The sequence below is a fragment of the Eretmochelys imbricata genome, chromosome 2 (genome assembly GCF_965152235.1).
Source record: "Eretmochelys imbricata isolate rEreImb1 chromosome 2, rEreImb1.hap1, whole genome shotgun sequence".
NCBI classification, from domain to species: Eukaryota; Metazoa; Chordata; order Testudines; family Cheloniidae; genus Eretmochelys; species Eretmochelys imbricata.
In genome coordinates, this window is record NC_135573.1 from 205,050,341 (window position 1) to 205,073,295 (window position 22,955).

Genomic DNA, 22,955 nt, shown 5'->3' on the forward strand with positions numbered 1-22,955 from the left:
GGTGAACTCAAGCAGCATTTTTTAGGATTCAAAACGGTGATGTTGTCTGGAGGAATATGCCATGTGGCATGTGTCCTTTGATTCTTCCCCACGCAGGCTGTCCACCTCCCTCATTGCCCCATGGAATACGAATCATGTGGATGAGCTTGTGATTGCTGCATGGTGGCATGGAATACTACCTTGCAGCCCAATTCTCTTCTGCATAGTCTCCCCATATGATTTTATGCTTGATTAAGGCTCATTTGCTCCCCGCATTGCCCATCAGGATAAGGCATGTGGGCATTAATAAGTATGTATTAATGAGGGAGAGAAGCAATGGGCAGACTCCAAGTGTGTATATGTAATCCTTTATAAAATGCTCCCTACAAGAGGGAGTCTCCCCTTAAGTAACCTGAGAGATAACATGGCAATCAACTAACCTGTTTTAGTGTTTGTAGGATCATGGCTTTGAGTTCCATCAGACCCATGTCAGGGTCAAGGGCCTTCCAATGAGAATATCCTACTCCCAATCCCCAGGCATTCAGATAGATAACCTGACCATTGTATTATATGAATATAATTGACCAGTAATAATAGTTTCCATACCTTTCTCAGAGAAATTGTGATATGCTACTTTTATTATTTTATGATTATTATGGGCCTGAATTGCTAAATTCAGATAAAGATTCAAATTTCCCCACAATTCAGTTATTCATACAAGGGGTTTTGATTCAGGTCTGTTTCTAAAATTATATAGTGAAAGAGATCTGTCCATTCTTGAGAAAGACACAGGCGGTCTGAAATTTTCTATGAAGTTTTGAGGCACACACCTTTCTCTAATAGGGGGCGGGGAAGGAAATGAACTCTGTGTGCATGTGTATGGTTGCATGCTGGCTAAAGGAATGCTAAAACTTGTTCTGTATTTGAAAGTCGTCAGTGCAGGTCAAAGTCATAAAATACTGACTGACACAAGATTGTTACAAAGGTTAGTGTTTACATAGAAACAGCTTCTTTGGAAGTGAAAACTTTACATGCTGCTGTTACTCCCCTCTTCCAAAATGCTGACTGAGGCATTTGCTGATTACATGGTCAGAGAGCATTTTCTCTTTGCAGTTAGTCAGCATGCTTCTGCATACTGTTGTGGAGTTCGTATAAGAGAAATAGGAAAGTAGCTGATGCCTTAATTCTTTTAGTGTATTTTAGCTAGAGTAATGTAACTAGATATGTTACTGGATACAAAAAAAGGTAATTCCTGCCCTTTCTTTGTGGGCATGTAGGACCAAACTCAGTCTTCTGTTGTGTCAGCGCTTCGGGGGACTGCCTCAGCTAACGGTCTGCATCCCACATGTTCTATGGAACAAAACTCTAAAGGGGCTCCGGTATGCTTCAGCATGGCACTTAGGTATGGCTGGTGGATCAAGAGCTATGGCCGTTCCCTCCATATGGAGTTGGCGATGCAATAGCTGCTGGGAGCTATTGTAGCTCCTAGGGTACAGTAGTAGCTGTGGGGAGGCTCTGTGGGCTTGGAGTATTCCTTTTTCCCCAACAGTCTCCTCTGTGCACACTCCTAGTTACATGGGCTGTGGGCAGTGTTGAGGATTTGGCCCAGAGGAAGCAGAGTGGCTCAGATATTCTGGTGGTGGGGGGCTATAGATGTTATAGCAGATTGGCCATTCTACCTACCATCATCTGATTGGTCTATTGTCTGATGAGTTGCAGTTACTTTCTCCCCAGCCTGGCCCATACAATTGTGGTGTGACCCATTGTAGTAAACGTGGTGTGTCACTGATCCTAGCAAGACAAGGGATTTTAAAGGAAGATTTGTGGTCATATTTCTCTTTGTAACCCATGTGTCACAGGGTCATTTATCTTTCCAGCTATGCCTCAGATTTCACTCTGGTCTGTAGTTTTCCTCTGCTGATGGGGTAGATTAGCCACTGAAAACAGGGAGAAACTGAATGTGGAGCCAATGAGCCCTTCTCTGCACTCTGTTACACCTGTTTTGCAGCTTGAACAGAGTTAGGAACAAAGGGAAGGGATCTTCTGGGTCCCTGAGTCTAGTACCCTGCTAACGCAGGCAACCATATCATATAATTCCGTTAATAAATGTATCGAGTTCCATCTTAAAACTAGCTCGGTTGTTTACACTGGCAGAGAACTGGGCCCTGTATCTTATGTGAATACTATTTATTGCTAAGTAGCTTCATTTTTAGTTCTTCATACAACCGCCTCCACAGTTTTCCCTCTCTTGGAACTAGCTGGCTGTGAGCCTCACAAGAGGGGGTTAAAGAGTAGGATTCAGCACTGTTCTACTGGACCCATAGCAGGTACTAACCTTCAAACCACCACCAAGAAACAGAAAGAAGAAAAATGGAATGTTTCTCTGCTAACGTAAGTAGGTCCAAGATGCATTAGTATTATTGTAGGGAGTCATGTGACTGGTGCCCCGTCTGCTAACACACAGGAAAGACACTTGCGGCTGGTGAGTGGTATAGGCTGCAGGCAGAGTAGCGGCACTCATATACAAGAAGAAGCCACAAGGGCATCTGAATGGCAGAAACTCGAGGGTGCATGTGCAGTGAGCTGACAGAGTGCTTTGAACTAAAGGAGAAGGAGGTTGAATAACAGCTCCCTTCAGGGACATGGACATGAGCAAGGTTCATGCCCAGTAGTGCTGTGGTAAAAAAAAAAAAAAAAGTGGATAAACTAATCGAATTTAAAGTCCCTACACCTGCAGTGAGAAGCAGGTGCTCTCCATTTACCTATGTTTACCCTCAGCTACACTACTGTTCTCACCTCCGGGACAACTGCTGATAAAATGGACTCTTGTTAGAGCAGAGGCTTCATCTGCTTCTAGTGTCCCTTGAGGGGACATGGTCCAAAAGTGAAGTGATGCACGCCACAGGGGAATCTTGCAAACTACTCTCACCACTCTTTAGCAGTGTCTGGTGAGGAAAAAGCCATCACAGCATCAGGCTCTGCTGTATTCTGTGAGGGGAGACCAAGAGACTTGGTATAATCCAGTCAGACCCAGCTCACTCTACACATTGGTGCATACTCCTGCTTTCCAGAAGTTTGTTTGCCTGGCCCTGTTCTTTGGCAGGCAGACATTCTGTTTCACAGGAGCAGGCTCTGCTTGCTTTTCGTCTGCTTCAGTTAGAACTCGAACCAGGGACATGGCAGGAGGGGAGCTGGAGTTTCACATTCCATAGGTGATGCTACCTGTCAGCCAGCTGAGGCAGAGACTAACCATAATTCCAGATTAGCATTAAGAGTGTGTAGAAGAATAATTGCACTCCTCTCTCCCTCTGGTTCCACCTCCCTCTCTCTTTTAAAGTACCATCCATAGTATCAATTAGAGGTCTTCTCCAGCCAAAGTTGCTTTTAAACGGATATTTCTAAAGGCACTACCTTCTACAGTAGTTGAACATTCAGGGCATAAGGTATATCAAAGGCACCAATTCACGCTTCACAGGGAGAGGTGAAGCAGTCAAAGGTAGGATTGCAGACCTTCGCTCACCTTTCCTCCAACTCAAAAGTATCAGTAAATCAGAAAGAAAAGGAGTACTTGTGGCACCTTAGAGACTAACCAATTTATTTGAGTATAAGCTTTCGTGAGCTACAGCTCACTTCATTGGATGCATGCATCCGATGAAGTGAGCTGTAGCTCACGAAAGCTTATGCTCAAATAAATTGGTTAGTCTCTAAGGTGCCACAAGTACTCCTTTTCTTTTTTGTGAATACAGACTAACACGGCTGTTACTCTGAAACCTGTCAGTAAAACAGAACTCTCTCTTAAACAACAAAGTCCCAACTGAAAAGAAATGAAGGAAAATTGTCATATTCAAACTCTTGCATGCAAGCAAGTAGAGTAAAAAATTGCTTTGGTGTCATGGAATAGGCATTGTGGTATAGCTGATTGGGATATATTGGTTCTCTGCTTACTTGACCTTCTAAGAATAGAAATTTGGTGGCAGAGCTCAGTAAAGAAGTTGCAGAAGTATTAACATCCCACTACCAATTCAAAACTTGACAGTAAAACAAGTTCTGAGTTTTACCAGCAATGAACTTTTCTGCAATGATGGGAGGACTGATAGAAACTGTTTGGTTTGTTTCCCAGGTTGCTATATGGTCAAAACAACAGATGCCAGAACTCTTAACACATTTAATAGGATTTTCCTTCCATTTACACTATCATAAATTACAAAGCATAGTTTACTTCACAAAATAAAACCATTTCCAGATCATTTTTATGACAGTATTTAGTACAGCACCTACAACAAATAAACCTGTACAATTTAGGCAAATCTATAGTAGCATCAGCAAATCAGAACTATTTAGCATCTGCTGTGCAATCTGGGTTAATCTACCTAGGCCTTAAAAATTTCTCTAAAGAACAACAAATTTACAGTATTCCTTCCCCCATTCATTATCATAGTTACACACATTTTTCAATTTGAATAGAAAGCTATGCTCCCTGAAATAGTTCAGAAAACTGTATCACTGAGTTACCAAGCATGTGATCCACACAATGACAAAGAGAGATTATAGCTTTTTGTACTGAAAATTCAGTTTGGTAGTAAAGTATGCTGTCTGTCTATGTTTTTAGAAAAATCTCATGCTGAGAAATCATTTTAACATTAGAAAATTTTTCAGTTAGATTATGAACCATGTAGGTCAACATTTGTGAGGGGAGGAAAATAAAAAAAAATTGGTAGTAATTAAATTTACCAACTCCCATACTTCTTACACATTCTTGTTTTTAAAAACAAACCATCAGAAAACACGTTCAAGAGAAACACTCACATTTTCAGCAGATTTACTGTACATTTATAAATACAGAAACATGACAAATTGCTTTTTACAAAAAAAAAAATAATCAAGCAAAACAAAAGTGCTAACGTTTTAACAAAGCCAGAAAATATCCAGTGTCCCAGCATCACTTAACTTACACATGACTGTACTCCAAGAAACGTCTGGCTTGTGAAACTGATACTACCACCAGACTTTTGAAAACTTTCAACACCACATTTTGGATGGGAAAAAGAAATGATAAGACCATACTTGTTAGAAAATATCAAATGACTAAAAATGTACTATACAAACTTATAATGCCTAAAATATAAACAAAAACCTAAAGAAAGTGAGAATACACATTTTTTAAAAAAAGAAGTCTCTTTCTTTCAAAACATTTGCAATAAAAGAGGTATGTCAGGATAATACTGCACTAGTGGTAAATGTTTTCATTATATCATAGCAAAAATGCAGGAGAGGATATATGGAAAAAATGCATCACATTGAATTATTGTTTGCTAAAATAAAATGCCATTCTAGCAGCTAATTAAAGTAAAATATCTTGATAATATAGGTTCTGTTTCACGATTGACACATATAATTATGTCTTACAGAGTGGGGAAATGTATAGCAGTATACAAGTAACACTGATTAAGTAGTACCTTTTTGCTTCTCTAGCCATATTAAAATATGTTTTGTGTTCCTTAGTAAAAGTGTTTGCAACATCTCAAAACAAATATACATATGAGGCAAGGCAAAAGATACAAGGTAAAAGGATTTTTTTCTGACTTTTTTTTTTCTAAAAAAGAGGCATATGTCTATAAGACATAGGCTTTATTAAACATTTTGGCATTCATCTGCAATATTGCACAAAATGAAGTGCAGCCCAGGAACTTTCTCTTCCTTTTTTTTTAAACTATAAAGAAATGTTGGTTTTCCTTTAAACTTATAATTTCAAAGCAGGTGGCTATGAAGTTACTGCTTCATTGTTTAGAACAAAACATCTTCATTTTCTATTAAAATTTGCACAATTTGCTTCTGGTACCGCATGTCATTCAGGGTAGCAAGAGTACTGTCCTCTGGAGGTCTCATTAAAGTAGGTCCAAACACTATTCCCAGGTTTTCAGAATTCATAAAATTCTCCTTTTCGTTCAAGGTAACCCTAAAGTAGGAAAAAATAAAATTAGTAAGTAGCAATTTCTTTACTAGAAAAATCTAATATATAGTAGCATTATGTTATGGGATTGTTTTGCTTCAAGCATTGTTAGATAATGATATTGTTGCAACATACAATCTTGGTTACACTTTAGTGACTGTAATCTCACTGTAGTTACACAGCAATTACAGTGCAATTTCACTGTGGTTTTGCTTATGGAAAACTTTTAAATGCTACTTATTCATATAAATGGAAGATTTACCACAAAACTGATAACTCCAGTATAAATACAATGTAGTTGACATATGTGGATTCTTAAAATATATGTTAGGAACGACATTGATGTGATTCAGTCATGTGGTTAAACTTCCAGTTAGAAGGAATTAGTAGTAATTATTTTATCAAAAAGAATAATCATAGGATAATTACAATGTAAACAATGGTTATTTACCCTCCAGTAATTGTGGTCCTTTGAGATGATGTAGTCAGTGTGGATCCCATCATCAGTGCACATGTGCCCAGACACGTGAGACTGGAATTTCTTTGAATAGCAGTGTCTGTCAGGACCGTACATGAGCCCTGTGCCTCCTCGTACTCGTTCCTCAAGGGCATAAAGGGTGTGGCAGCTGCAATCCTCACCTCAGTTCCCTCACAATTCAAAACCTGTTAGCCTAGGACTTCAAAAGGGGTGATGGAGGTGTTGTGGGATCGACACAGACTACAACATCTAGAAAAGAACAGTTACTGGAGGGTAAGTAACCGTTCTTTCTTCAAGTATGTGTCTGTGGATCCCACAGTAGGTGACTGGCAAGCAGTGTCTTCTCAGAACGGCTGAAGTGAGGAGTTCCAGCCATATCAGTCACACAATGATTGTAGCACTGCCCTCCTGAACATGGTGTCTGCCCTGACTGCCATGTCAAAGGTATAATGCTTACCAGCCTGTGCCCTGGTAGAGTGCACCTCAATGTTCAGAAGGAGAGACTTTCCAGGCAGCTGATAGCAGGTGGAAATGAACTGTGTGATCCACTTGGAGATCCTCTGTGACAGATGACTTGGCCTTAGATGGGCTGGAAATGGCCACAAACAGGTAGAGAGGCAGCCCAAAAGGCTTGATTCTACCAAGGTAATATAGCGAAGCCCTGGATACATTCAAGGCATGCAGTTTCTTCTGTCCCTGCATCAAGTGCAGCTTTGAAAAGAACACAGCCAAGGTAACAGACTTGTTCAGGTGAACATCAAGACCATCTTAGAAAGGAACTTGGGTTGTGGTCTCAACGTCCCCATGGACAGATCTGTAAGGCAGTCTGGCCACGAAGACTTGGAGCTCACTGACTTTCCATGCAGAAGTGAAGGTCACCAAAAATACCATCTTGATGGTAAGATGATGCAGTGAGACTCCAACAATGGTTCATAGGGCGACTCCATGAATTATAGCAGAATAATGTTGAAATCCCACAAGGGTCAGGTTTCTAACTGTAGGGTAAATACGAAGGATACCCTTAAGGAATTTTGATACCACTGGATGAGAGAAGATCGAGTGCAACTGTACTGGCATGTGACATGCCAACATTGCTGCTAGATGGACCTTGAGAGAACCAAATGCTAGTCTAGCCTGTTTTAGGAGCTGCATATAATTGAGGATTTTCAGTATTGGTGCCTCTACTGGGTCTGTATTGTTCCAGACCATCTTTTCTGTTTGGAGGAGTAAGTCTTCCTGGTGCTGAATTCCTGCTTTGGATGAGAATTTTCTGAACCTGTAAGGGACAATCTCTGGCTTTTGAGTCTTTTAGCAAGTGCACTTGCTATATATTTATGGGTCCTGTACCTCTCTTGGAATACCCAATGCTTGGAACCATGATTCTCTCTGCATTGTCAATGAAATGGCCAAAGACCTTGCTGAGGTGTTGGAAGCATCCATCATAGGTGCTAACTGACCTTCCTTAACTATGTCTCTTAGCTCCTCCCTGCTCTTGTGTGGGACCTTTTCAAGGAAGAGTGACACCCTGCCCAATGTTAGGAAGTCATACTGGGTCAGAAATCCCTGGCAGTTGGCTACACGTAGCTGTAAAGAAGCAAAGGAGTATGACTTTCTCCCAAATAGGGTGAGCCATTTGGGTATCCTTGGGGGTACTCCTGCTCAGCTTAGATTTCTCTTGTACCTCCAACACAACTAAAGAGCCCAGGCTGGGTGAGTATAGAAGTACTCAAATCCCATTGGAGATATTTGGTTTCTCTTCTTGACATGCTTCACAATGGATGCTATCATAGACGGTATCTGCCATAATCCCTTAAGTGGGTCAAGCAGTCCTCTGTTTATGGGGAAGACAACCCTGGCTGGACCAGAAGCTGACAGGATGTCAAATAGCTTGTGGGATTTCTCTGATGATCACTACCATCTCTATCGCCAGAGTTTCAACAGTCTTCACATGGAGATTTTGGAATGTTTACAGTCATGAGATGCTGGTAGCAGTGCTGAGGATACTGCTTTGTCAGGAGATGAAGATGAGGGCCTTTGGTGGTGATATAGGGCACTGGTGTTGCTCTGTCCCTGGATCTTGTTCCTCCTGGTACTCCAATGTAGGGGTCTGGCCAGAGATACTGATAGGGAGAGTGATAGGGAGGGTGGTCCACTAGCAGGATCTTAGAGCTCATCACCTTAGAGTCAGAGGAGACCTTCATGGATTGTTCCAGAAGATGGAGCTTCAGCCTTGTGTCTCACATGTCCTAGCAGAGAATGACATGCATCCTGAGCATCTGCTGAGAATGTGTGATTTCCTAGGCAGCTGAGGCACCTTCCATGGCCATCTTTTAAGAGAATTAGGCCGTCACAGGATGGACAATATGTGAAGCCCACAGGTTTTGAGTCCACCATGTTAAGGATCCCTCTACAGAGGGATTTGTACAGGGGGTTTAGCTGTCAGTCAATACCAAGTCCAGTTGGGTCGAAGTGATCACAGCAGTCAAAAATCAAGGTCATCAGAAGAGTTCTAAAGAGGATTTTCAGACGGCTTAGGCAAAAATAAGAATTAGTGGATCAGATACTTGCCAGGTTCCATCTCATTCCCATTGGTGGAAAGAGGAAAATGAGGGAGATTTACCCTTAATACACTTTTATGGAAGCCCAAGGAGACCCTGTGTGGCTCTGATGGACACCGCTATTCAGAGAAATTCCAGTCTTGCATGGATCCCCTACAATGGGGTCCACCCTGACACATATGCAAAGAACTGTCATTAACTACATCTGTAACTACAGTTGTAATGCAAAGTATAACCTAATTATTTATTGTCTCACATAGTAAAATTATTGTATTTTGTTCTTTTGTGACTGTGTGTGGTCATATTACAAAACTAAATTAACATTTCTAACATATAGTGAGATTTGCTGATGGAAGGCATTATGCTCTAAGTGCAAAGTTACTCTTCTTCCTTGTTTATTCTCATCTTATTTGTAGCAGTGTAGTTTTAACCTTTGGGCTGTGATGGAGGCTTATAATTGCTTTCTATTATATCTCAAAGTAGAAAGAGATAAGCTGTTCAAAGGTTATTCTGCATGCAAACTAACTTACTTTTTGAGATGAATCATTAGATATCTAAGTGTCTCATAGTGCGCAGCAGGAAGTAGCATCAGTACTTCATGGACAGCTTCTAATCGTTCATCAGGATTAGAGATTTCTGTAAAACACAACAGAATTAATGTCAGTAGTTTTACACATATAAATAGCAATAATGCAAGAAGCTGCAATAATGTTACGGAATCATTTACAAGGACAAATGGTATAGTCCAGTTCTTGAATGTGCAGCTGAAGATAAATATTACATTTATATATGGAGTGTTTTTGCAAGGATGCCAAGGTAGCTAATAAAATGGTTTTAACCTGTGAAGCAATCAACAACTGAGACTTTGTGTAATTACTTTTATGCCTGCGTGTCTGCCTACAGCACCTGAACCTTCTCTTACAGTATTTTTAATATTCTGACTTGCATCTACCCTTCATCTCACCTCTGATTTTATGTGATATCTGGACTATCCATCAAAGAAAGATGGGTGTCATGGAACAAGATAACACAACAGATTTGGGTTCAGCTGAAGCAGCATCAGACTTTATGTCAAGAACACAGCACTACACCTAGCAGGTGAGGAGCCAGGCAGCCGTTGCACTGAGCAGATGCTGATGGGCACTCACTGAGTTCTTATATAGGCAGCCTGGGTGGCCTCTGATATGCAATGACCAATAGGGGTAAGCTATACTAATTCACATCCAAGCTCTACACAGGTTGCATGAGTTCCTTACAATGGGAATTTAAGTTAAATATATCCTTTGAGGCAGCGGTCAAATATATTGGATGGTACTAAAAATTTGCTAATGAAACTAAAATCAAACAACATCACAAAATCATGTATTGTATTGTAGATAATAGTGACGTGGGAATTGTGATGGTAATTTAAAATATTTGACAATGTCCAACTATCTAGACAGGAATTCTATAAGAAGAATATGGCATTATATATTCCAAGCCAAGGCAAAGTTATATTTGCTACATAATTTTTCATCAAAATTTAGGAACACAAACAGATTGAACCTTAGAAGGCTACAAATCTTTGTCATGCTTTTTAAAAGATTGGTAAATTGATGCTGGTAAATTGATCTTAGCATGTTATTTATAAGATTAGTGACAAGCTTGAAGAATTTCATATGATGTGGAAAGAAAGAGAGAGGAGCGTAAGTGAGAGGACTGTGATATTATTAAGAGTGTGTGGCGAGGAGGAAGGGAAAGGGGAATAGTTTAGAATATTATACTTTTTGCTTATCCATGCTTCAAAAAGGCATCCTTTAAAAAGTGTAAGTTAAATCCTATTGAGGAAAATAGAAAAGAGCATAAATTCTGGCAAGTGATGTGTAAAAATATAATTAGAAAGGTCAAAAAAGAATGTAAAGAATAGCCAAAGACTCAGAAAGTAAAAGCAAAAAAAGTACATCAGAAGCAGGAAGCCTGCTAAACAACCAGTGGGGCCACTGGATGATTGAGATGCTAAAGGAGCACTCAAAGACGATAAGGCCATTGCGAAGAAACTAAATGAATTCTTTGCATCGGTCTTCATGGATGAGGATGTGAGGGAGATTCTCAGATCTGATCCATTCTTTTTTGGTGACAAATCTGAGGCACTGTCCCAGATTGAGGTGTCATTAGAGGAGGTTTTGGAACAAATTGATAAGCTAAACAGTAATAAGACACCAGGACCAGATGGTATTCACCCAGGCATAGGTGCTGACTTTCTAATGTGCCAGAGGGTGCTGCCCCCGAGCCCTGCCCCAAGCCCCGCCCTCACTCTATCCTTTCCCCCAAGGCCCCACCCTCACCCTGCCTCTTCCCGCCCTATTCCACCCCCTCCCCTGAGCGGGCTGCACCCTTACTCCTCTCCCCTCCCCCCCAGCGCCTCTTGCACACTGTGGAACAGCTGATCCATGGCAGGTGGGAAGGGCTGGGGGGGGGGGGGGAGGTGCTGATATGGGAGCTGCTCATAGGTGTTGAGCACCCATCATTTTTTTCCCAGGGGTGCTCCAGCCCTGGAGTCCACAGTGCCTAAGGAACTCAAACGTGAAATTGCAGATCTACTAACCTATCATTTAAATCACCTTTTGTACCAGATGACTGGAGGATAGCTACTGTGGCACCAACTTTTAAAAAAGGCTCCATAAGTGATCCCGGAAATTAGAGGCCGGTAAGCCTAACTTCAGTACTGGGAAAACCGGTTGAAACTATAGTAAAGAACCGAATAATCAGACGCATAGATGAACATGATTTGTTGGGGGAGATTCAACATGGTTTTTGTAAAGGAAAATCATGCCTCACCAATCTATTAGAATTCTTTGAGGGGGTCAACAAGCATGTGGACAAGGATGATCCAGTGGGTATAGTGTACTTAGATTTTCAGAAAGACTTCGACAAGTTCCCTCAACAAAGGCTCTTAAGCAAAGTAAGCTGTCATGGGATAAGAGGGAAGGCCCTTTCATTGATTAGTAACTGGTTAAAGGACAGGAAACAAAGTGTAGGAATAAACGGTCAGTTTTCAGAATGGAAATAAATAAATAGAGATGTCCCCCAGGGGTCTGTACTGGGACCAATACTGTTCAACATATTCACAAATGATCTGGAAAAAGGGGTAAACGTGAGGTGGCAAAATTTGCAGATGATCCAAAACTACTCAAGATAGTTAAGTCCAAAGCAGACTGCGAAGAGTTACAAAGGGATCTCACTAAACTGCGTGATTGGACAATAAAATGGCAGATGAAATTCAATGTTAATAAATTCAAAGTAATGCACACTGGAAAACATAATCCCAATGTTACATACAAACTGATGGGGTCTAAATTAGCTGTTACTACTCAAGAAAGATCTTGGAGTCATTATGGATAATTCTCTGAAAATAGCCACCCAATGTGCAGCGGCAGTCAAAAAAGCTAACAGAATGTTGGGAATCATCAGGAAAGGAATAGATAGGACAGAAAGTATCATATTGTGTCTATATAAATCCATGATATGCCCACATCTTGAATGCTGAGTTGAAACGTGGTCCCCGCTTCTCAAAAAAGATATATTGGAATTGGAAAAGATTCAGAAAAGGGCAACAAAAATGATTATGGGTATGGAACAGCTGCCATATGAGGAGAGATTAATAAGACTGGGATTTTCCATCTTGGAAAAGAGATGACTAATGGGGTATATGATAGAGCTCTTTAAAATCATAACTCGTTTGGAGAAAGTAAATAGGGAAGTGTTATTTATTCCTGCTCATAACACAAGAACTAGGGGTCACCAAATGAAATTAATAGGCAGCACATTTAAAACAAACAAAAGGAAGTATTTCTTCATGCAACGCACAGTCAACCTGTGGAACTCCTTGCCAGATGATGTTGTGAAGGCCAAGACTATATCAGGGTTCAAAAAAGAACTAGATAACTTCACGGAGGATAGGTCCATCAATGGCTATTAGCCAGGATGGGCAGGGATGGTGTCCCTAGCCTCTGTTTGCTAGATGCTGGGAATAGGCGACAGGGGATCGATCACTTGGTGGTTACCTGTTCTGTGCATTCCCTCTGAAGCACCTGGCATTGGCCACTGTCAGAAGACAGGATATTGGGCTAGATGGACTTTGGTCTGACCCAGTATGTCCATTCTTCTGTTCTTTGCTCTAAAGTATAGTTTTAAAATCAATGGGACTCAGTTATTTAAAAAAATGCATGATTCCTTACTTGAAATCTTGAATGGATTTATTCTGGAATCTTTTCAGAGTTGCGCACTCACCTAGTTCCAGTGGAATTCCATTTCAGCAAGTTTTTATAACAGAACATCATCATGTGTAACAAAGTAGTATTAACAAAGAAACTTGGGGGCAAATCCTGCTTCTTCCTCTGCCAGATTTGCTTTGGAGCCAGTGCTGTTCTGTTGCACAAGGGGAGCAGAGAACATGAGAACTAATATAGGGGATGTGCATCCTCTGCTTCCCATAAAGTCCAGCTTCATAGGGGCTCACTGCATGCTCCCTCACAATGGCAATTTGGGCCTGGGGTACAAAAAGCAGTATGTGATGGATTCATTGACTATTCTCGTCTTGGCTGTGTAAAGGAATAAGCACTATCGCAGCTCCTCTGCCCTGTGAATAGAACAGTAGCTGAGGAACAGCTCCGTTACTACTCTGTAGCTCGTAGAATAGAGAAAAGATGCTTCCTTTCCTGTCCCTAGGGATCTCCCAATGCCTTAAAGCAGGTTTAATCCCTTAAAGCAGAACTGTATTTTTTAAGACAACCGCATAAACAGCTCCCATTACAGCAAACAGATTGGCTCAGATCCTCAGCTGGTGTAAGCTGTAACTCCCTTGACTCCAGAGAAGCTACACTGATTTACACAGCCATACATAGCTGCAGGGGGAACAGCTTTATATCAACACTGACGTAAACATTCCATTTAAAAGAGGAAAATGATGAAAGAGCAATGAACAAAGCAATGTATTTCCTTCCACTTTGTTGGAAAGGTTGATATTTTTTATAAAAACATTTTTTTAGGAGAAAATGTAATTAAAAATTATATGAATTGTTATGCAATTCTTACTTGCTGCCTCTATAAACTTGGAGTAGGTCTCATAGGTGATTACAGGAATCGGCAAGTCTCTGAAATATAGCTTCAGTGCTCCAGCAATAATGTTTATGTCTGGATATAAACTTGCAGAGATATCAGCCTTGTCACCATCTAGAAGAGAAGCAAGAAATCTCTTGTTAAAATAGCATAATTTTACTTCGGCAAGACTTGGCCTCCTTAATACTGATTAAGGGTTATTCCTTCCATCCTCACAAGAAATAATCTGCAGACAGCATTTGAAACAAACATATAACCACCAATTCTCCAGTATATCAATGAGAGTAGTATTTCCTCCACTATTTTTCAAGTGTTGGCTGTTTATAGCTTCAATGTAGACTGGCAAATACAACACCAAAATCTACAGTATATCATCCCATGTAGGATTTCTAATGCTGAGTGCAAAAATTCAGGGATGAATAATGGAACTGCTGAATTCTGCCTGTTCGTTAAATGTTGACAATAACACTCTAATAGCTAGCTTTTATATAGCACTTTTTACATACAGATCTCAAAGCCATTTACAAAGGAGATAACTGTATTTTACAAGTGGGGAAACTGAGACACACAGAGGTGAAGTGACTTGCTCAAGGTTACCAAGCAGATCAACACCAGTTTGGAAAAGAACCCTGCTCTTTTGAATCAATCACATGATTATGTGGGCCACAATGATAAACAGATCACAGAATCCTCTTGTTGCTTTGAAATTTTCTGTTGTCTTCTAAATTTATTTTCCTATCCAAACAGCATGTGAACAGTTTCAGGTAAATATCTCAATTTAAATAGTCCTGCCATGGCATTTAGCTATGCAAGTCATGTGGTACTGTTTCTGTTAAATGATTATGTGACTTATGTAACCAAACTTACATGAATTTTGAATTTCATATATTGCAGCAGAATAATTCAAAACTCCCTTTCAATCATTTTAGCTTAACACTCAGTTGATGCTAGTAAAGCTTGACCACTGAAATGCCTGCCGAAAAGGAAAATGAACGAATTTCAAACATAGCTGAATCAAAGTTAGTTTTCAAGTTCAAATGACTATTTGCAGACATTTTTCCATTATGCACTGACTTGACCTTTTCCAAAAGTCAGCATTTGTTATGCCTGTAAACACCTCTTTTCCTTCCATCCCACTGAAGAGTTGGAGAAAAGGGCTAGTTCTTGTGCATCAGAAACACCCCTTCCTTTTCTCAGAAACTGGCCACACCCGTGTCAGATTATATGGACACCTCTGTGTGTGGGTGTGTATAGCTTCCTCTCTCCACCCTTATTTTCAGTACCACAATGTCCACATTTTTCTTCACTTTGAGAACTGCTCAGGACTCATGGCATTCTCTCTCTGCCTGCAGCTGAAAGTGACACGCTTGCTCTTCTCTTTGCCTTTTTCAACCAGCCCCAGTGCAAGGGAATATGCCATACCCAGTATGCCCATCCACAAGAGAGAGAGGATAGGCCAGTGGTTAGGGTGGCAGCCTGGAACTTGGGAGGCCAGGTTTAATTCCCTGCTCCACCCAGACTCACTATATGACCATGGGCAAAACACTTATTTTCTCCATGTTTCAGTACCCATCTGTAATGACAGTATTACTTCCCTACCTCATAGGAGTGTTGTGAGGATAAATACATGAAACATAGTGAGGAGCTCGGATACTGGGGTAATGGGGGCCATACAAGTACCTAAAATAGATAAAGTGTGTATGTTATGTGTACTGCTCCTAAGGTGCTGGTGACAGTCTTTCTTAAGAGGGAATGTACTGTAAACATGCTTCAGATTATTTTTTCACTGCAGGAGAAAACAGCTTGTGTTGATTCTAGATGTTCTGTACAAACCTATGGCATTAATCTTGAAGGAATCGGTTCTTCTGTCTAATGCATGCGCATAACGCTCATTAGCACTAACAGAACCTACATGTACTCATCAAGAGAAGATTATATGCTTAGCGTTTAAAATAAACAGCCTTTTTTGATATAGCTGAGTAGTCTGAACACATACATCAGTATTTAATTTAACACAGCATCCATACCCCTAACAGAACATTTACTCTGCCCCAATCTCTTGTTTATCCACACATACTTGGCACAGTAGCATTAGTATTATAAAACATTGTTTGGACAGCTCTATTTAATTGCTGTACACGGAATGCGAAAAATGCTACACTGAAAACAGATGCTTTCAAGAAGACAGCAGCTGCATCAAACAGATATGGCAAATCTGAATGTTGCATCCATTACTTGTCTTTATTTAACAGCAAGGTCACTAGTATACTAAATGGAAGTGCTATTTATTCAATGTTTTTACAGTGTAGTATAGCAAGCATCCTTAAACTGGCACTCTAGCTGCATCAAATGCCACACAAACATACATTTTATTTATATCTTTGCTTGAAGATCACTGTAACAAAAGTGTATTAGTTCATGAATCACAAAATTAGTTGTCTCCAAAGACTGTGGCACTTCAAAAATAAACATATGTCTATAAAAAATGCAACTGAAGAAAATTTTTGGAAGGGAATAAAAATACACTTTCTGTTATATGGAAAGTCACAAATTTAAAATATTCTCCAACAGATACACCTATTGATGTTTTTTTTCCCCTATTAAAGCAACTCTGGCAAGCTACACTTATTTTTTATTTTCCCAGGATGCCTGGATTTGTATTTAAAAGTTTTAGAAACATTCAAAGCACTTAAGGAAGAAGTGTTAACTCATAGCAAGTGGAGTCAAGGACAAAGTGTAAAACAGAGGAGCATCAGTGCTATTAACTTAAAGGAACCTAATTGATTTTACGATACCTTTTTCTTTCTGTATTACCAAAATTATCCACAACTCTGCAATAAGATAAATTGCCACATAGCAGCTGTTATGATGTCAATACCAAAAGCTTTTCTGTACTAATCTGTAAAAATGTAATTCATTTAGCACACAATAATATAGCACAACTTACATTTTTCTGTTCTTTCCTCCCATCCCTTGCTCTTCCCAAACCACCTGTTATGTCTAAATTTGGACTCTTCAAGTCAAGGACCATGTTTTTTCTTTGTTGTTTAAAGGGCACAGCACATTTTAGATGGGCTATAAATAATTACTTATAGGGAAAGAGATCAGAACTGGTATTACCTTCCACAAATCTAAACTATGCACATTCAGTGCTGAATTACACTTACACTAAAACTACATTTTCCTTCAAAGGTCCTTGGACCCTGTCATAAATGTAAAGGGAAGGGTAAACCCCTTTAAAATCCCTCCTGGCCAGAGGAAAAATCCTCTCACCTGTAAAGGGTTAAGAAGCTAAAGGTAACCTCGCTGGCACCTGACCAAAATGACCAATGAGGAGACAAGATACTTTCAAAAGCTGGGAGGAGGGAGAGAAACAAAGGGTCTGTGTCTGTTGGTATGCTGCTTTGCCGGGGATAGAACAGGAATGGACTCTTAAGAACTTTTAGTAAGTAATCTAGCTAGGTATGCGTTAGATTATGATTTCTTTAAATGGCTGAGAAAAGAATTGTGCTGAATAGAATGACTATTTCTGTCTGTGTGTCTTTTTTGTAACTTAAGGTTTTGCCTAGAGGGATTCTCTATGTTTTGAATCTAATTACCCTGTAAGGTACCTACCATCCTGATTTTACAGGGGTGATTCCTTTACTCCTAGTTACTTCTATTTCTATTAAAAGTCTTCTTGTAAGAAAACTGAATGCTTTTTCATTGTTCTCAGATCCAAGGGTTTGGGTCTGTGGTCACCTATGCAAATTGGTGAGGATTTTTACCAAACCTTTCCCAGGAAGTGGGGTGCAAGGGTTGGGAGGATTTTGGGGGGAAAGACGTGTCCAAACTACGTTTCCCAGTAAACCCATTTAGAGTTTGGTGGTGGCAGTGGTTATTCCAAGCACAAAGGATAAAATTAATTTGTACCTTGGGGAAGTTTTAACGTAAGCTGGTAAAAGTAAGCTTAGGAGGTTTTCATGCAGGTCCCCACATCTGTACCCTAGAGTTCAGAGTGGGGGAGGAACCTTGACAGACCCAATGGTCTTATTGTGCCAAATCAAGCGTCATTGTGAGAACTGCCCAAGTTAAAGACTTTAGGATTTGATCCTTTGAAAAAACTGTCAAACTCCAAATCCAGTAAAACAAAGACACTTGCACACAGTTTACACGAATGCCAATAAAAGTCAGGGTACTTTTGAATGTAATATTTAACTGCATAATATTATAACAGACATGTTTGCCAGACAATCAAAGAAACAACAACAAATAAAAGGACAAAATGCATTTACTACAATGGCGTCTCTGTGGACAAACTGCACAATGAGTGTTTTCTATGCCATCAGAATGCAGCAGGTCAACAGCAGTACAGAGAACGACTGTTGCTCTACAGCATCCACATTCATTAGATTAAATAAATCCTTATTATTCCTCTTATTCTAGTTAAAAATAGCTGAAACAGAACATTGTCACAACCTCAATAAGCCTAATTCTCATGTACACTAAGGCCCATTTACACCATTTGGCTGTATAAAGGAATTTACTGTATGTAAGAACTAGGCACATCTCCTGTTTAACATCCCAGCTTCATCAGCATTTATCAACCTGAGATAATATATCCAGAGATAACATTCTCTTCCAGTGACTAACTTCTAAGTTTCAGTTTCCTTTCTCATTTATATTGTAATGCTTTTGTAGGAACAAGTCACTGTCCCTTTAAGAATCCTACGGCACTGGGGGTAAAATTCTGCCTTCATTGTACTCCTGCAAATCCAGTTTAAGTCAACCGGAACTCTGCTATTCTATGGCGGAGTTTGATACATAGTGTTAAACAAGATTTTCTATAACATTCTATCGCATTTCATTTCCTATAGCCTGATGAAGATGATGTGTGTCTTAAAAGTTTTAGTAAAATAGTTTCCTCTTAGATCATTGTTAGTACTGTGTGCTGGGTAATTAAATGAACAGATTCCATGGGTGTAAACTAACACTGTTTTTTAAGACAAATATTTACAGAGATGCAGCAACTGCAGCTAACATTCTATCCAGGTGCACACAGACTGACTTCCTAGTGCCTCCTCCAAACTCTTCCCTCCTGCAACTTGTGCTTCTCCCTACAAGTTCCATAAAGGCTGCTACAGTCATGATGTGGAGACACAGCTCACAGAGCAACAAGATTTGTATGTGTGTGAACAGTGGCAGCAGAAAAGATGCCAGCATCCAACACAGAAACAATATGCCATCCTCTTAATGTCTAAGTTATACTTTGAGCATGATCACTTCAGAATCCCTACTTTTGTGGTTAGTTCTCCTTAGCCAGTGTAGCCATTACAGGAATTTTCTTCCAAACAAGGAAAACTTCAGATACAAAGTATTTCTAAGATAATGTGATCTACACCATTTTAAATGTTGTTTTTTTTAAAGAAACTTTTTTAAAGTATAAAGTGCAAAAATAATATTTGAAGAAACAAAGCAGGAGGGAAATACCATATATGGGAGAGGAGCAGGATGGTATATCACACACAAGAAAGGAAATATCCTCCCAAATACGGTCAGATGATAGGTATACAAGGAAAGCTGCATTTTGTGTGTGTATGTAGAGCCATCTACACTTGAGACTGAACACAGGTACATGTGTGCTATTGTACCATAACCCCCATATTGTCCAAATCTGAAGCCCTGAGGCACATTCCTGATGGACAGTCTAGTGCATGAAAGCTAGCATGCACCGAGGGGTGTGGGTATGTAAGCACCTCTGCTGTGGCATGACCCTGTACTTGTTCTGTACTTGTTCTACAGTGTAGTGTAGACAGGGGCAAAGGCCGTATACCAGGACACGAGTAGCGATAGTACTCCAGGGCGATTCCCATAGTGCACTGATCATTTTGCTGCATGACCCTTAATGGAAAGTCCCTGAAACCCACTTGCCAGCAGTGGTAGCAACCTATCCTGACTCCCACAGAACAGTTTTCTACTAAAATTGATTGATCAGTACAGGTGATTGTGGTCCGAAAGCAACTACCTGGTCTCTGGAGCACACCTGGGTGCTCACTGTGTGCTCGGAGCAGATTGTCCTTCACCAGGGAGGTGGCAGGTACACTCACCTGTACCAGGAGATTTCACAGAGGCTGGAGATGGCTGGCATTCACCAGATTCCATCCCAATGCTGGGTGCACATGAAACACATCAGGCTCTTGTACTGGAGGGTGAAGGACTCCAGCAATTGCTCCAGGAGTTGACTTAGCACATACCCATGCTACGAGATGAGCTGGACTGGGAGCTCTCCAGGGTTGCAGGTACAGAGCCTGAACTGACTCATGAGCCCCTCCTCAACCCTGCTGGCCTCATCGTAGGATGGGACCGATGATGGGCAGGGTGAGGAGGCAGCGGAGACCTCAGAGGAATTCCTAGAGGAAGCCCCAAGAGACACAGAGGAAGAGAAGCATGTGATTCTGCACCTCTACTGGACAGTCCTGGTTGAAGAATTATCTGTGGAGAAAGAAGTGGTTCGGGACTATTTAGAAAAGCTGGACGAGCACAAGTCCATGGGGCTGGACGCGCTGCATCCGAGAGTGCTAAAGGAGTTGGCGGATGTGATTGCAGAGCCATTGGCCATTATCTTTGAAAACTCATGGCGATCAGGGGAAGTCCCGGACGACTGGAGAAAGACTAATGTAGTGCCCATCTTTAAAAAAGGGAAGAAGGTGGATCCTGGGAACTACAGGCCAGTCCCTCACCTCAGTCCCTAGAAAAATCATGGAGCAGGTCCTCAAGGAATCAATTCTGAAGCACTTAGAGGAGAGGAAAGTGATCAGGAACAGTCAGCATGGATTCACCAAGGGCAAGTCATGCCGGACTAATCTAATTGCCTTCTATGATGAGATAACTGGCTCTGTGGATGAGGGAAAAGTAGTGGACGTGTTGCTCCTTGACTTTAGCAAAGCTTTTGACATGGTCTCCCACAGTATTCTTGCCAGCATGTTAAAGTAGTATGGGCTGGATGAATGGACTGTAAGGTGGATAGAAAGTTGGCTAGATTTTCGGGTTCAACGGGTAGTGATCAATGGCTCCAGGTCTAGTTGGCAGCCGGTATCAAGTGGAGTGCCCCAAGGGTCGGTCCTCAGGCCAGTTTTGTTCAATATCTTCATAAATGACCTGGAGGAAGGTGTGGATTGCACTCTCAGCAAGTTTGCAGATGACACTAAACTGGGAGGAGTGGTAGATACGCTGAAGGGTAGGGATAGGGACAGAGGGACCTAGACAAATTGGAGGATTGGGCCAAAAGAAATCTGATGAGGTTCAACAAAGACAAGTGCAGAGTCCTACACTTAGGACGGAAGAATCCCATGCATTGCTACAGACTAGGGACTAAATGGCTAGGCAGCAGTTCTGCAGAAAAGGACCTAGAGGTTACAGTGGACGAGAAGCTGGATATGAGTCAACAGTGTGCCCTTGTTGCCAAAAAGGCTACCGGCATTTTGGGCTGTATAAGTAGGCGCATTGCCAGCAGATCGAGGGACATGATCGATCCCCTCTATTTGACATTGGTGAGGCCTCATCTGGAGTACTGTGTCCAGTTTTGGGCCCCACACTACAAGAAGGATGTGGAAAAATTGGAAAGAGTCCAGCGGAGGGCAACAAAAATAATTAGGGGACTGGAACGCATGACTTATGAGGAGAGGCTGAGGGACCTGGGACTGTTTAGTCTGCGGAAGAGAAGAATGAGGGGGGATTTGATAGCTGCTTTCAACTACCTGAAAGGGGGTTCCAAAGAGGATGGCTCTAGACTGTTCTCAATGGGTAGCTGATGACAGAACAAGGAGTAATGGTCTCAACTTGCAGTGGGGGAGGTTTCGGTTGGATATTAGGGAAAACTTTTTCACTAGGAGGGTGGTGAAACACTGGAATGCGTTACCTAGGGAGGTGGTGGAATCTCCTTCCTTAGATATTTTTAAGGTCAGGGTTGACAAAGCCCTGGTTGGGATGATTTAGTTGGGGATTGGTCCTGCTTTGAGCAGGGGGTGGGACTAGATGACCTCCTGAGGTCCCTTCCAACCCTGATATTCTATGGTTATATAAGAAGCCCCCCCACCAGGACCCAGAGCTGCTGTAGGAACCAGAATCTGATATTGGTAAGTTTTACAATGGACCCCCACCCTTTCTCTGGTGATATATGCCTCAGCCCAGCCCTCCAGCCCACCTCAGCATGGTCCCATAGCAGCGCACAGCTTTAAATCAATGATTTTATTGAAATCCCATGAACCACTAGAAAGCATTTAACAGAAGCCATAACAGGCCCTTGTGTCTGTGCATTTCTTGGCTATCACTGACAGCAATAGTCCAGGTGCTTCACAAAATAGTGGGGGAAAGAAGGGGCAGGCTGAGTGCTATAAGGCCCCAGGTGGGGAAAGAACAGTTTCATGACACATATGGTTGTGCAATGATCCAACATTATTCCTCTCCCACCACATATCCTGTCTTTCCTTCCTCTTATGAATGGGAGCCGAATGGAGGGGGGATGGGGATGCTTAGTTCCTTGTGTGCAGGCCTGCCTACGTCCGGGAAGACAAAGGGAACTGTTCGGTTGTCCAAGGAACATCAGAGTAGTCCATTCTCCCTGTGATCACTTCAAATGTTTTGTACCATTCCCAGTACCTGGTGTCTGGCCTCTCCCTATGCTGAGCCGCTTTGCAGAAGCCAGGAGAAGCACGGGTGAGTGAAGCATCCACTCCAGTGGTTGCACAAATGCCAGGCCCCTTAGCAGCAGAGAGGTGATTGACTTGTGCTGTTAATCCAGAAGTTTAGGGAAGAAAATACACTTCTGGAGTCACTCTCTATTTCTCTGTCCCTTTCAATGCTGTTCACTGGACACAGGGACTGGACTTTCTTGCGACACAGGGGGAATTAAGTG

The 22,955-nt window shown here is 41.3% G+C and overlaps 1 protein-coding gene across 3 annotated transcripts in view; it reads right to left on the bottom strand.

The window, feature by feature from the left end:
• Positions 1-4,148: 4,148 nt before the first annotated feature.
• The window catches only part of CHN2 (chimerin 2), a 193,311-nt gene continuing 174,504 nt past the window's right edge, over positions 4,149-22,955 (bottom strand). For all 3 annotated transcript variants that reach the window (XM_077811339.1, XM_077811337.1, XM_077811338.1), the window contains 3 exons: positions 14,039-14,176; positions 9,496-9,601; positions 4,149-5,935 (listed from right to left, as the gene is read on the bottom strand). In XM_077811339.1, the coding sequence (XP_077667465.1) occupies positions 5,764-5,935; positions 9,496-9,601; positions 14,039-14,176 (416 nt within the window). In that variant the 3' untranslated portion in view covers positions 4,149-5,763. The remainder of the gene's footprint in view (positions 5,936-9,495; positions 9,602-14,038; positions 14,177-22,955) is intronic.